The 13,838-nt window shown below is 51.1% G+C and overlaps 1 protein-coding gene across 4 annotated transcripts in view; it reads left to right on the forward strand.

Moving 5' to 3' along the window:
* SMOC2 (SPARC related modular calcium binding 2) overlaps positions 1–6,181 on the forward strand; it is a 161,011-nt gene extending 154,830 nt beyond the window's left edge. For all 4 annotated transcript variants that reach the window (XM_049654606.1, XM_049654607.1, XM_049654608.1 and 1 more), the window contains exons 12-13: positions 1,939–1,976; positions 4,652–6,181. In XM_049654606.1, coding sequence (XP_049510563.1) covers positions 1,939–1,976; positions 4,652–4,669 — 56 coding nt within the window. In that variant the 3' untranslated portion in view covers positions 4,670–6,181. The remainder of the gene's footprint in view (positions 1–1,938; positions 1,977–4,651) is intronic.
* The last annotated feature ends 7,657 nt before the right edge of the window (positions 6,182–13,838 follow it).

A 13,838-nucleotide genomic window follows, 5' to 3' on the forward strand; every position in this document is an offset into this window, starting at 1 on the left:
GGTGGGGGGCCGGCTGTCAGGACCTGCCCTGGGGTGACCGGGTGGGGGGCTAGCTGTCAGGACCTGCCCTGGGGTGACAGGGTGGAGGGCTAGCTGTCAGGACCTGCCCTGGGGTGATCAGGGGCGGGGCTGGTAGGCCTTAATAGAAAGCCCTGTCATCATAGAAGTTGGAGTGTTCCATTCCTCAGGTGGCTGCAGGTGAGCCGATGTCCTGAGTTGAGGGCCGTGTTAGCCACCAAGAAGAGGGCTGATGAATCCCTTCGAAATAAGCTAAAATGTGGTCAAAGTGGCCGTTTGGTCAAAAGTAAGCATTGGGGATTTAGATTCATATTTGATTCTACAACCCTTCTCTTCCTTGAAGAATTTCTCTTTTTTCCTACTGTTATTTTCATTTTCAGCTTTATTATCAGTTCCTTCTTCCTGCCACGTGTGATTTGTAACAGGTTTTGAAAAGCCAGAAAAACCTGCACATTCGGGGGAGGGTTAGTTCGGACGTTCTAAATAGGCGAACTGTTGCCGCCATCTCGTTTCCTTCATCTCTGCTCACTACTGAACAATGCATGTCTTATCCTAACAAATATCAGAAATTAAATAAAAAACAGATAACGTGGCTTTTTTCCTCAGACGTAATGAGACCCGTATATTCCCCCGGAATATCTGTATGTGTGCGCACGCACACGCGTGCCAGCTGTGACGTTTCACTACAGGATGGGGTCGTGACACATCTCCTTCCTGATCACACTTAGTTTAGGAAATTATGCAACAGTTTACCTTTGAATTACTTCAACTGAAACGTATTAGCGGAAGCTGCGATCTAGATTTTCACTATTACCAAAAGAAAACAGAAAAGAAAAAAAATACCTGAAACTGTCGATAAACGATAAAAAGAAAGGAAATCTTCCTGAAGGTTTCAGGAAAAACATTCACAAAACGTTGCCTCGTTCCCTCACGAGTCTCCAAAATGGCCGTTGCACAGACACTCAGCAATTAAGAAATACTCATTTTTGACCAAATTAGCTCTTTCCACCAAATTGCCATGCTAGCCGCGTCCCTTCTAGGCGTACTGCCTGACCACAAACCGCCGTCCGCCGGGTCACCTGGAGCCCTCCGCATCACTTGTCACCAGTGACGTAAACTGGTTGCCAATGGTTCCTGAACGCTGTGCCCGTTGGGCACCTGGGCACCAGTCCCCTCTCTGTGTAGTCCCCTGGGTCTCGTGAGGTAGGGCTGCCGTGCTCCCTGTTGCTGGGGACAGCGCTGTGCTGTCTAGGGGCAGGGGAAGGAGGGAGGAGGGAACCCAGGAAGGTGGAGGCCCATGTTGGAAGCAGAGGAGGAAGGCAGGTGCCCGGGAACTGGACCCAGGACTGCCCGCAGGATGGGGGACGTGACCTTGGGGGCCGGGTCTGAGCCTCCCGCCTGCTCTCCCACCACGGGCCACGTGGCGAGGCCACAGGACAAACACTGTGCGTCTTGTATGTGTCTCCCTCCACCTTCCATTTCCCTCGAGGATTTGGAAAAATTGTTTTGAGCCAAATACGCTAGTTTCTTATGAGTTAAATATAAAACCAAAACGTGTCAGGGAACTGTGTTGCACCCTGCCTGGGGCCTCCTTTCCCCAGGGAGAGTTTAAGAAACACGGGTAAGAGAGGTCTCGGGTTAGTAGATGTTGCTTTGGAAGTTTTGGTAAAATGAAACCTTCCTCTCCAGGTGGACTGGAGCATTTATTGTTAGAAAATTGTACATCGTCACTTTTCGAAGCCACTGCTTATAATCTGTGCTGTCTCCCTCTAGACGTATTTTCTCATGTGAAAAGTGTGTCAGTTGATGACACTGTCCTAAAGTGATTTTGTTCCCTTCCTGAACAGTGATATTGAAATTTTCACTAAATGAAGAGTATTTGGTTTTTAATAGTGTCTTTTTTTTTTCTTTCCTTGTTAGCCCCCAGAGTTAATGCTGAAAGCACTTCTAATAAACAGGTAAGTATTGTTCTATTTTAGCGTTAATAACTTGTTTAATTAGAGGCAATGAAAACTCGGGGTTCTAGAGATTTGGAAAGTAAAGTACCTTCCCAAAACAGGAGAAGCCACGTTTCATATACAAACCCCAGTGTGGCCAAAAGAACCTTGCAAAATTCCATCAGAATCATCAACTCGTTAAATCATCAACTTAAAGATTTGTCTTAATTTTTTTTTTTTTTACTCTTTGAAATTTCATTTTGTTATTTTTAGAAAAAAATGGAGTCCTATTGTTTTGTGGAAATTTTTTAAAAAAATAATTGTCTGGGATTTGCAACTTATATCTTAACAATTTGTTAAGGAGATCACAGGGAGAGGAGACCCTCTGGGCGTTCAGGCGAACATTTTCTTTTCATCTGGGGATCTTAATGAGACAACTCTTCTGCTCCAAAAGGGATTTTCAGCCTCCCCCAGTGTGTGTTTAGACACATGTTTCTGTGTTTCTGAATCCTGTTATCTTCACACGTGCGGGTAAAGTAGGTAATTGTGTGGACTCTCCCCGGCATCCCAAGCCACACCCATCAAAGTCTAGAATATTTTCCAGAGGGCAAACGGGAGTGGGTAGGTTTCTCCCTCCCTCAAAGCCACGACAAAAAGCCTCCCTCCTTAGGACCGCTGGCCCATTCATAAAATCACCGGTTGGACGTCAGTGGACATTTCCCAAGGCATGCCCTGCATCTGGTGTGGGTTTTAAGCGGAACCGTCGAAGGCACACCTTGGACGTGATTGAAAACCATTTTGTTAGGAAAGACGTGTGATACGGTTTCCTTTGTTTCGCCAATATTTACGGCTTTAACTTTTTAAATCCTACCACAAGTCACCTCCGCTTTAGAGCCGGGCGGGTCTGAAAGCAGTCACCCCGGCCGAAACGCCCGCGGGGTGTTGTCATTACCCAGCGGTGACGATGGCCACGCGCGCGGTGAACTCGGTTCAAGACGCGAGCCTCCCTCTTCAGCTATTTCCCAGAAAAAGAAGCCGGAACAGCCGCTCCTGCTGTTTCTATGGTGTCGGGATGGCTATACTGACTTCCGTGCCCTGGTTCCAAGGGCTGTTACTGTAAACCGTGATTCTGGGATTAAGTCCCTTGCATAAACCAGCTGTGGCTTGCACGTGATGAAATAATGGAGGGCCGTAGATCTTTCTTTGAGGAATAAAATATTTCTGAGCGCCAAGATCTTTCACCGTCCGAGTAACCGCAGACAAGAAGCGTTAAACAAGGGGGAGCTGGGAGGATTCAGGGGCCCGTAGTTATCCAAGGGCGAGGCGTCTTTCCTGCTCTCTTCTGCATTTCCCGGCAGGATTCAGACACGATCAGAGCAGTGCCCCCACGCCGACGTGGACAAGGGCCAGCCTCGTCTGCTCCAACAGTTGGGACGCGTTTCCGTAACTGTGAAAATACTGATGGTTTATCTTCACCCACAACTAATTGAAACAAAACTTCCCATTAGCTCAGACGCGGGAGAGACACTCTTCTTTGTTCTGACCACCTACTAGTATGTTTATCAGGGGAGGAGAGGCAGCCTGGAAGCCTCCTAAGTGTTTACGCTGATTATTTTAGATAACCAAACAGGAGCATGGATCGATTTATACTGGTAGGAATTGATACGCTTGGGAAAACAAATCTCGAAGACTGTATCTCGCTTCTCCTTTTCGTTCCAAATGGCTTTTAACTGGCAGTCGGGGTGCAGAATGGCAGTAGTTTAGGAGACAGACTTTTCAAGTTGCATTTCTTCTCGAGAGGTAAGTTAGTACACGGAAAGGATGAAAAGGAAATTTCAAAAATCAGTGATGCCTTTATCAAATTTGAAGCATGAATTAGATTCTTAAAAGTATTGGGGCGCGCGGGTGGCTCAGGAGGTTAAGCGTCCGACTTCGGCTCGGGTCATGATCTCACGATTCGTGAGTTCGAGCCCCGTGTCGGGCTCTGTGCTGACAGCTCGGAGCCTGGAGCCTGCTTCCTAGTCTGTGTCTCCTCCCTCTCTCCGCCCCCTCTGCCACTCGCGCGTGCACGCTCTCTCTCTTTCTCAAAAAAATAAATAAACGTTAAATAAAAAACTAAAAATAGTTATCTTGTATAATAAATGACGGGAGGCTGCAGAACATTTAATATATTGAATCTACTTAAAATACTTAAAGCAAATGCTAATTTTTCTCAGCCAGTATGTTTCTCCTGATAGTCCTGATCACTGAAAGGGAGAGGAGGGTCGGAAGTTAACGTTGGCATCGTGTCTTTGTTAATCCTTATGCCCAAAGTGATGGAACCAACAGTGGTTTCTGTTGCATGCATTTAAAAATACAATGCAGTGCAATACAATAAAACAGAATACCAAAACCTGTTACCAATAAATAACGATTAGTGCTAGGAAGAAAACTAAACTAAACTAAAATAAAAGTAAATAAACAGAATACCAAAACGTATTATTAATAACGATTAGTTCTAGGAAGAAGACTAAACTAAAATAAAATAAAAGTAAATAAATAAACTGAGCCTAACCCCTAAAAAAAAAAAAATACTGCTTTTCCCCTGTTGCCAACAGGTAGATTAACGCCAGCCCTAGAAGGCAGGCTTTACTCCTCACAGATGAGGGATGGACACTTCCTAACCGTGTCTCCATGTCTGTCTTTCTTTTTTTCAGCCAAGAAAGCAAGGGTAGCGGCTCACACATCCAAGGCGGTTCCTGGACACGTGGGAGACTCCCTCACCAAAAAGCAATTAAAAAAACCCCCAAACACATAGTATTTGCACTTTGTACTTTCAATGTAAATTCACTTTGTAGAAATGAGATATTTAAACAGACGGCTTTAATCTGTGAAATGGAAGGGCTGGCTTCAGAAAACTAATCACATACAATGTATGTGCCCTCTTTGGACCTTGGAAATCTGCACTTGGTAGATGTATTTCGAGTGGCTTTAGGCTTAATTTCTTTATCCCGCACATGCTGACCTAGTAGAGCTCTTAGCCGCGGCCCCGACCCCCTGCCCTCCCCCCACCCCTCCCCGCCCTGGGCAGCCGCCCCCCACAGGCCACGCCGGCGTCCTCTGAGGTCCGCTGTGCCCGCGGCTCTTCGAATCTGCGTCGGCAGCTTCCGCAGAAGTTTGCAGTCCTCTGCCGTCCTCATCGTGCCCTTAACGAGCGCATGGGTTTATCTGCTTCTTGGGACTCTGTGTTGGTTGTTTGTCTTGGGACTCTGTGTTGGAGAGGTTGTGCTCTCCAGAGATGGCGTTCTCCCGATGAGCCAAGCGGGCACCGCGGCGATGCGCTGAGTCTGGGCAGTGCCCGTAGGAAGGGCTGCTTCCAGCCTGGCTTTGGGGGCTGCTTTTCCTTCTCGAGCTTCGGTTTGCGCGTTGCCTTGGGCTCACAGTAACCACGCAGTAAAATACTAGGGATCGCCCCTGCCGTCCCGAGGCAGCCAGGAGAGGCCCGGCGTCCAGAGAAGCGGGTTTAGTCCCGCGCCCCGGCCAGCGCCGAGTGCCCCGCTTCTGTCCTGGCACGTGGCCGCTGCCCACCGTGCCCCGGCCGGCTCTGGGCATCCTGGGAGGTGACCGGGCACCTGAACGACTCGGGAGCACCCTCCATAGAGACGGCTCAGCCGGCGTCCGCCGTAGCCGGGATGCCGGTCTCGGCCGGTCCCCTGCTCCCGCCTCGTCCTTCTCTGTGGCCTCAAGGGCACAAGGACGTGCCCGTAGGGGATCCACCCGAGTGGCCCTTGTGAGAGCAGGTCAGGAGCTGAATGCCCACGCTGTGAGCAGCGGGGCCGGCCTGCGGTGCGACCGCGGGCACCCAGAGCTGGGCCCCGACACTGCACGCGTCCGCTGGCTCGACCGAGCCGTTTGGAGGACGGGCCGACAGCTGTGGGAGCCGGGTTGTGATCCTGTTTCGGCTCCAGCTTTCGGTTGGAAAAATAATCTTCATGGCCCCAAGTTCCCCCAACGCACGTCATGTAAGACGATCTCTGTGCATGTGCATGAAGATATTTTATGAGGCTTCTTACTTATTTAAACTGTACGAAAGTAAAAACCGAAACTTTGGAGCCACAAAACCAGCTTCGGTGTCTGTCACGTTGTTTAAGAAACAGTTAGGATCCTAAATTTATTGGATAATCTTTTATATTTCTGAACTTTGGATTTAATCATTTTTCGTAGATTCAAATAAAACATGCTTTCAAAACTCTGCTTGTGGTGTCTTCTTACCAGCAAAGCACAGCCCTTTAGCACTGCTTAGTCCCAGAGCTGCCTGCGGTCAAGAGGCAGAGGCAACGGTTCTTGGCCCGAGCGAGCGGCCCCGGCCCTGCCCCTCTGGCTGTGTGACTCGGGACGCGTGACTCCAACTTTCTGTGCTTCGGTCTCCTCCGTAAGCCGGGGCCGGTGGCCGTGCACGCCTCCGGGTGTGGCTTGTGTGAAGTGCGCAGGGCCTGGCACAAAGGATGTGGTGTCTGGCCCCGTCGTGTGAGGCAGTCACTCGCACTCAGTACTGACTGAGCGCTGAGGACCCCGCATGCCGCGCGGCCAGGGCAGACCACGGGAGGAACGAGGAAGGATCTGACGTTGACCGAAGCGATTGGTCAAGTCCCACAACTCTCCTTTCCTCTCCAGCCCCCTGTTCCGTCCCAGGCCAGGCCCTCGTATTTCACTGGGACCGTTGCAGGGGCTTCTGACGCAGCCATGCTTCTCCCACAGTCCTGTCCTCCCTTCTGGTAGATCCCGTCTTGCACGCTTTTTTCTCCACTCAGAAAAGAATGAAAACTAATAGTGGCAGGTCAATTGTGCAGAAATGGAGCTAGGAGAAGCACAGCCAGCCATCCGGAAGATGGGGTAGATGGGGTGGGGCCTGGGCGGGCTTCTCGAGCAGGGAGGAGGGGCTGAGGCAGTCACGGGAGCTGGAAAAGCTGGAATAAAGGCCAGTGGCGGCGAGAGGAGAGTCGAGTGGGTCCGGAAGGGAGTGAGCCTGTGTGCGTGGCCTGAAGCGGATGCTTCTCATCGCCAGGCATGGAGACTCCAAATCTAAGACAGAGCTCTCCTTCCTTTACATACCTCGGGCAGCTGTTTTTAGTGACAGCTGCCTCCCTCCCCAACCCTGCCCGTGTTTGAAAACGGTCTCCTGCATCCTTGTCAAAAACTCCCGAGTTCGAGACTTTTCAGAAGTGTGCTGACCAACTCGGAAATCATGCCCACGAGTGTCCCACCTGGAACTTTTCTTCAGTTAACGAGGTGAAAGCTTTTTTTGAATCAGTGAAACGACCGATAGAATCACGATCCGCCGAGCGGACGGAGACCTCGTGCAAACCGCGGAGCTCCCCCAGAAGGTGACAATGCACGTGGCTCTAAGGTCAGGGCCTTGTGGTGACGGTGGCGATGGTGGTTTTCTTCTGAAACACTACACAGACCAAAATTATCAAAAGCATTTTTGACTAGCTACTTAGCCATTGTTAGTATTTCCTCACTTAAAAAGTGACGCTCGCCATCTTTTACTAAAATGCTGGGACCAAGCAGCCCCGGAACACCGTGGCTTAAAACAGCCCTTGTGTGTCCTTTTTCAGATTCTTGCGCTGGCCGGGGCAGGGCTGTCTAGTCTGGGCCGGGCCCGACCTGCCTCTGTGCCTCTCACACTGGGTTGCAGGTCTGCCCCATCCCCTCGGTGTGGGGACCACGTCAGGGGCGTGTCCTTGCAAGGCTGTGCGTGAGACGGAGCGGGCCTGGCGGCGCGAACCCGTTCCAGCCTTAGTTTGTGACCCGTCGGCCCGTGTCTGCTGCCGGAGCCCATCGTGGGGTCGGAACGAGTCGCGGGGCGGGGAAAGGCACGGCTCCCAGCGAGAGGTCACGGCAGCGTGTGGGGGTGGGTCCCTCCTGGGGAAAGGGAGCCCAGCACCTGGTCTGCACTCTAGCGCACAAGTGTGCCCTGAATCTCCCGTGGGCAACGCTCGGTGTTCAGAGGCGTAGCAGAACGTGTGCACAGGGGATGCGTGTCGGGGTGCGACGTCAGACGTGGCGAGAGCTCAGACCATGCTGTCGAACAACCACACAGAGCTGAAGGCTTCCCTGGTTATTGACGGTGTGACCCGTTTGGTCTAAAACGGGCATCAATCGAAGGCATCTTGAACTCAAACTTACGGGTCAGGCTGGTTTGTATCAAGTGGTTCTGAGCGTCCCCCTGAAAGAAGCATCAAGGACAGGGAGGCCCGGATCCGAAGCCCAACGGGGAGGCCCGGATCCGAAGCCCAACGGGGAGGCCCGGATCCAAAGCCCAACGGGGAGGCCCGGATCCGAAGCCCAACGGGGAGGCTCAAATCCGAAGCCCAATGGGGAGGCCCAAATCTGAAGCCCAACGGGGAGGCCCGGATCCGAAGCCCAATAGCACACACCAGGGTACAGATGGCAGGTGGTTCCTACAGAAGGAAACTCCCTAGAGGTGGAAACGTGGGAATCTTCTCATTGGGAATTGACTTCATTGGTAAGAAACAGAGGCTAGGAAGCCAGGTCGCGGTGCCGTAAGGGCCGTTTTCCTGACGTACGAGCAGGCAGGCTGCAGGCAGGCCTGGCTGACTCAGCCAGACCCCTTGGGGTCTGGGAGCGAGGCTTTCCTGGAGGCCCCCAGCATCTCCCTGTGTGCCAGCGGACACGGCGGAGGGTAGAGGGCGCCGGCACCAGGCCTGTGGCCGCTGAGCATGGCACGTTTGCTGCCTCGCGGCTTCCCGGAGCCCATCCAGCGGGCTTCTTGCCCCCGGTGTCCCTCCCTTGCATCCCTGGCTTCGGATTTTTACACCACGTTTGCCGCCAGGGACAAAACAGGAGCTGGGCCGGTAAGGCCGAGGGGAAGGCGTTCCTGGCAGGCGGCTGGCAGGTGTTTGCCACAGCCACCCTCCAACAGTTCCTGGAACACTCGCAACGATTTTCATTCCGGCTTATATATTTTATGTGACACAAATACCTTCTTTTGTGCCCACTTTCTCTGGGAGTCCGGAGGTTAAGTACTGGTCAGGTGGACAACTTAATTCCATTTGTGGGTGTTTCCCAGCAGCGGGGTTTTATACATCTTGTTATTAATTTTTTTAATAACTTTTAATTAATTAATTGTTACCTTCAGAACAAATATTTTGTTTCCTTACCTTCCAGTTGAAATTATGCTGAGTCGATGTGTTGTTTCTTTGCTGAAAAAAATGGAATTTTTTATATTCCCTACCAACCTGTGCTTACATGGCCTTTTCAATTAACTGTGGCTATGGTAGTTAAGAGACATGCCTTTTTATTGCTTCTGAGATCTTGTAAGTGTGCCTCGGGGTGAGACTCCGAATGCTTTAGTTTCGAGGTTCATATTCATGATTCTCTGAGCATTAGAACAGAAGGACTGAGTTTTATGGCTTAAAACAGGGCGAGTCTGTTACTTTTTCATCAACGAAAATGGTCTTTCTAATTTGGTTAGTAATTTTATTAACTGGCCCCTGTTATGATAAAAGACATATTTCTAAAAGTGAGTTAAAATAAATAATTTCAATGTGTTTTAAGATGGGGTTGGGATTGGGTCTGGCAGTCCATTTATTTCTGATGTCGAAAGAAATAGCTCGGGGACGTGGGGGACACGTACGGCGACGAGCGCTGAGGAATGTACAGAATTCGGGAGCCTCTGTATTGTACGCTTGGAACTAATGTGCCACTGCGTGTCCATTACACTCGAACGAGAATTTAAAAGGAAACGGCCTTTCTGACCTGTTAGTCCCGCTGTCCCTGGGGCCGGGCCGGTGTGAGCCGGGGTGGCATCTCAACAGCGGACTGACTTCCCTCTGACCTTGACCTAAGCGGTCTCCGCAGCCGGCAGCTTCCGGACGCTCTGACGCCGGACTCCGCACCCTCTGCGCCTCGCGGGAAGCTCCTTCTCCGGCTGGGAAAGAGGAACGAAGTAGACGCAGACCGTTCCGGTTCTGACATTCAGACCGGCGCTGGAAGGCGGCTCCTTCTGGGGCCCCCGCTCACATACCAGAAACGCCGCAGCCCGGTGAGGGAGCCCTTCCTGAACTTCCCTTCTGCCAGGTCCTCGAGGCAGAGCCTGTCACTCAGACATCCCCCCCGAGGCACGGGGAAGTCGCATGGACACGCGCTCAAAAGCTGCTGTCTGGGTGGACGAAGACGGTCCCTTTGCTCCATGAACACTGTAGGGAATAAATGTGAGATCACGTCCTCTACTGCATCCCTGGCTCTCTAGAGTTTTCCAACTATATTTGCCTGGAAAAAATGTCTATTGAGTGAAATATTTAGAAATGAGTCACATCCTTGGGGCACCCGGGTGGCTCAGTTGGCTGAGCGTCCGTCTCTTGACTTTGGCTCAGGTCACGATCCCAGGGTTCCAGGGTTCAAGCCCCACATCTGGCTCTGCACTGACAGCACGGAGCCTGCTTGGGGTTCTCTCTCTCCCTCGCTCTCTGCCCCCCCACACTCACACGTGGGCACACGCTCTCTCTCTCCCTGTCTGTCTCTCAAAATAAATAAGCTTTTAAAAAAAGAAATAAATGATAGCCTGTCATTAATTACAAGTCTCAAGACATGTTCCTGAGAAAGGAAAATAAAAACAGAGGATTGAAAACGCTGGCCAGGAAGCGAGCAGCTGATGTCGAAGTCCAGTGCGAGGGGCGCGGGAGCTTCCTGCTGCAGTCACAGCCCCCACGCGTGGGTCAGCCCACACCGCGCTGTCACACTGTCCCGGACTCCCGTCCGGTAATGCCATTCTGGCCTCACATCGGCTCTCCACAGTGTCAGTCACTATAATTATTCGTTGGCCAAATTTGAACAATCTCACCCTTTTCTCATTTCCAGAACTTGCTGTTTCTGTGTCTGTTTTCCCGAGTGCTTGCAATGTGTTGGTGGGGCTCACTATCATTCACTAGACACCCGTGGGGGCCGCTGAGAATTCCTTACGTGTAAGTTATGACATGAATCCACCCGTCCGTGATTTCTTCCTTGAAATCTGAGAATCCACATGCCAAGTATGTCTCTAAAGGACATACGTCCAAAACCGTAGATCATATTTTTAGCAAACACCACTCGTGTCATGAAATTCGCTCACGGTTTGCTCACCAATTATGAAAAACTTCGCTTTCCCGGAGAATCGTCTGTATTTTAGCACTCACATCAAATCAGTACCTCCTCCGTGATTAAATCCACATAGTTCCTTCTCAACAAGTTTATTTCCACTCTCTTCGGGTATGTCTCTTAGTTATCAGAAACTTTTTCTTCTGATTTTTCTATTTTTTGTATATTTACTGTGACACAGAAATGTCATCTGATGAATTTGCAGCGGGCACGCTATTTTTCACGCTCTTTGGTCTTTCAAATGCTTGAAAAAACTGGAGGAGAACTTATCTTGCGATTAAATGCTAAACACGCCTATGTTTTGCAGAGCCTGCTTCTTCGGAGAATGGGGCACAGGGCTGTGTCCCATCTTGCTGATGAAATGCACGTTGAGTGTTAAAAGCAAAACCATTCATGTAAATAAAACTTGGAAAGGAGGAGCGTTTAACCATGCCAGATGGCTACCTTTAGGGTGCTGAAAAGCCCCATAGATTGATATGCTCTGGCAGCGAGCCCAAAGTATTCTTATTTGATTATAAACTGCACGCATTCAATCAATTAAAGCAGGTTTTCTCTTCTGAGACAGAGTCACAGGGGCTGACCGGGAGGTGGGCACCAATCATACGACCTCTGGGCACCTATTCCAGTGCCAATCCAAGGGCTCCCTGCCAGCATTCCCGGGGCGGTACTGAGGACACCGGGTGCTCTCCTAGTACCGTTCTAGCACAGCACGTGCGCAGCCCAGGGCTCCGTTCACGATCGCGGAGTGCTGATGAACCATCGACGCCATTTTCAGAGAGAAGGTAGTGGAAGATGTGTGCGGTCTTTCCTGCAGGGCGACGGTGATTTGGGGAGGGCAAGTGTGACCCTGCCGGATGCTCTATTAGTCCGTGACCCTGGGCAGGATCTTTAGTCTGGCCTTCAGGGCCCCCCTGGAACATGAGAACATTAACGTCTGTCTCATGGGATTGCCGATAACCAGGTCCCAGCGGGAAGGTCAAGGTTTTCCCGACTTCGTGCAGCCTCCGGCACCCCAGGCCTTCCTCCTTGCAGGGACGCTCCTGAGGGTCTCCTGGCTGGTCCCACGCTGTCTCCCACAGCATGGTGCCCGTGTCATCCTGGGCTCCCACGCGCTTCCCTTGACTATTTAGCGCCTGGCTCACAGTTTCGATCTCTACCCAACGCCAGATCCCTGGTTGTTTCTGCAGTGAGCCCTCCCTCCCCGGCGGTACCCGTCCCCCCCGAGACACCGTGGAGACCATCTGGACAGCGCTCCCGCCGCGCCTACATGCATGCACCCGATGCCCACATTTCCTGGAAATGCCCCTTCAGTCCCCGGAACCTACCCCGCCCTGGATCCATTCCAGTCATCAGCCACTTGCTACCTTAACTTCCCGCCCTGCACGGGTGACCGTCCATGGCTTGTCCTTAGAATTACCCTTTTGCAAAAGTCCTCAACTCTTTGACCGCATTCTCTGGGACCTTCGTGGGGAAAACTCCAGCACTGAGTCAACCTAGTGACAGGACCTCTGCTCCACGCAGTGGAGCATTGCTGCAGGGAAAATACAAAATTATGCCGACTCCTGTCACCGTCTGAAAATCCTGGGCTGCTCTGTCTCGACTCTGTCTCCCATTCACTCCAAGATGATGCCACATCTTTCTCCACATCCCCCGCCACTCCCTCACTGTCCCTGCTCCTCCCCTGGCTCCCCACCTCCACCCTGCACCCCTTCAGCTTCTCACCCTGTCAACTCAGGACCGCAGGCAGAGTCCCCCCTATCCCCATCACACAAATATGTGGGACCCTGTCCATCCCCTCCGTTCCCCTGGTTCAGGAGAGGGGAGTCTCTGCAAGTCAGTGGAGAGGACGTGCCTCTTCCTTTTCCTTTAGTGGATGATGCCCTCTGTGCGTGCAAGGTCCCTTCCCTCCACTGACACTGGTGACTCTCAGTTTCCTTTCTCCTCTGCGCCTGGCGTCCTCTGTCACTTGCGTTATGCACTCAGGGCCTCCACTTATGGATTTTGAGGGGACACAGTTCAGTCCATAACTTCTCCATATGGACCATTTGGAGTAAGCTCATTAGGAAGTGAGGAGTTAGAAGTAAACTTGGGAGGGTCGGGTGAGACCTTGGGTAAACACTGTAGACAAGTGACTACAGCTGAAGGAGGAGGTGACCCGCTTGGTGGTACCGATGGACAGTAGGGACAGGCGGGAATGCTGGAGAGGGGACAGACGAGTAGAGAGGCTCGAGCACGGACAACGCGGGGTTGAATGTGTGGAGGGAGCCCCTCAGGCATTCCTGGAAACTTACCCTCCCCTCCACTTGTGCGTCTGACTCTAACTTGCCTGTGTATGGACATGCCATTTATATTAAAGCCCGGCTCCCAGTTCCCATGCGGCGCACATGTGGGCTAGGTAACATTTAATGAAAATTTAAAGGAGAAGCCAATATACATTTCCAAATTAACAGCAGGTTTCAGCAGAATGAGGAAATCTGAACCACAACAGACGTGAAGTTCTCTTTGTAAATTTAAATATTAAGACTTTAAACAAAGCTTAATTCCATAACATTTTTAAAATTTTATTTCCTCTAACAATAGATCCTTTGAAGGTTTGGCTGACAGAGTACATCTTGTTTGTTTACTTATTTATTTAGCAAACACATTGGTGGTGAAGGAAATGGCAAGTGTTCAATTGTGTGTGTGGGAGGGGGTGCTGAGATTTTTGGGTGTGTAGTAGTTAAAAAATACAAATAAGTATTTCTT

The sequence above is a fragment of the Panthera uncia genome (assembly GCF_023721935.1).
Source record: "Panthera uncia isolate 11264 chromosome B2 unlocalized genomic scaffold, Puncia_PCG_1.0 HiC_scaffold_24, whole genome shotgun sequence".
In the NCBI taxonomy this organism is placed as follows: domain Eukaryota; kingdom Metazoa; phylum Chordata; class Mammalia; order Carnivora; family Felidae; genus Panthera; species Panthera uncia.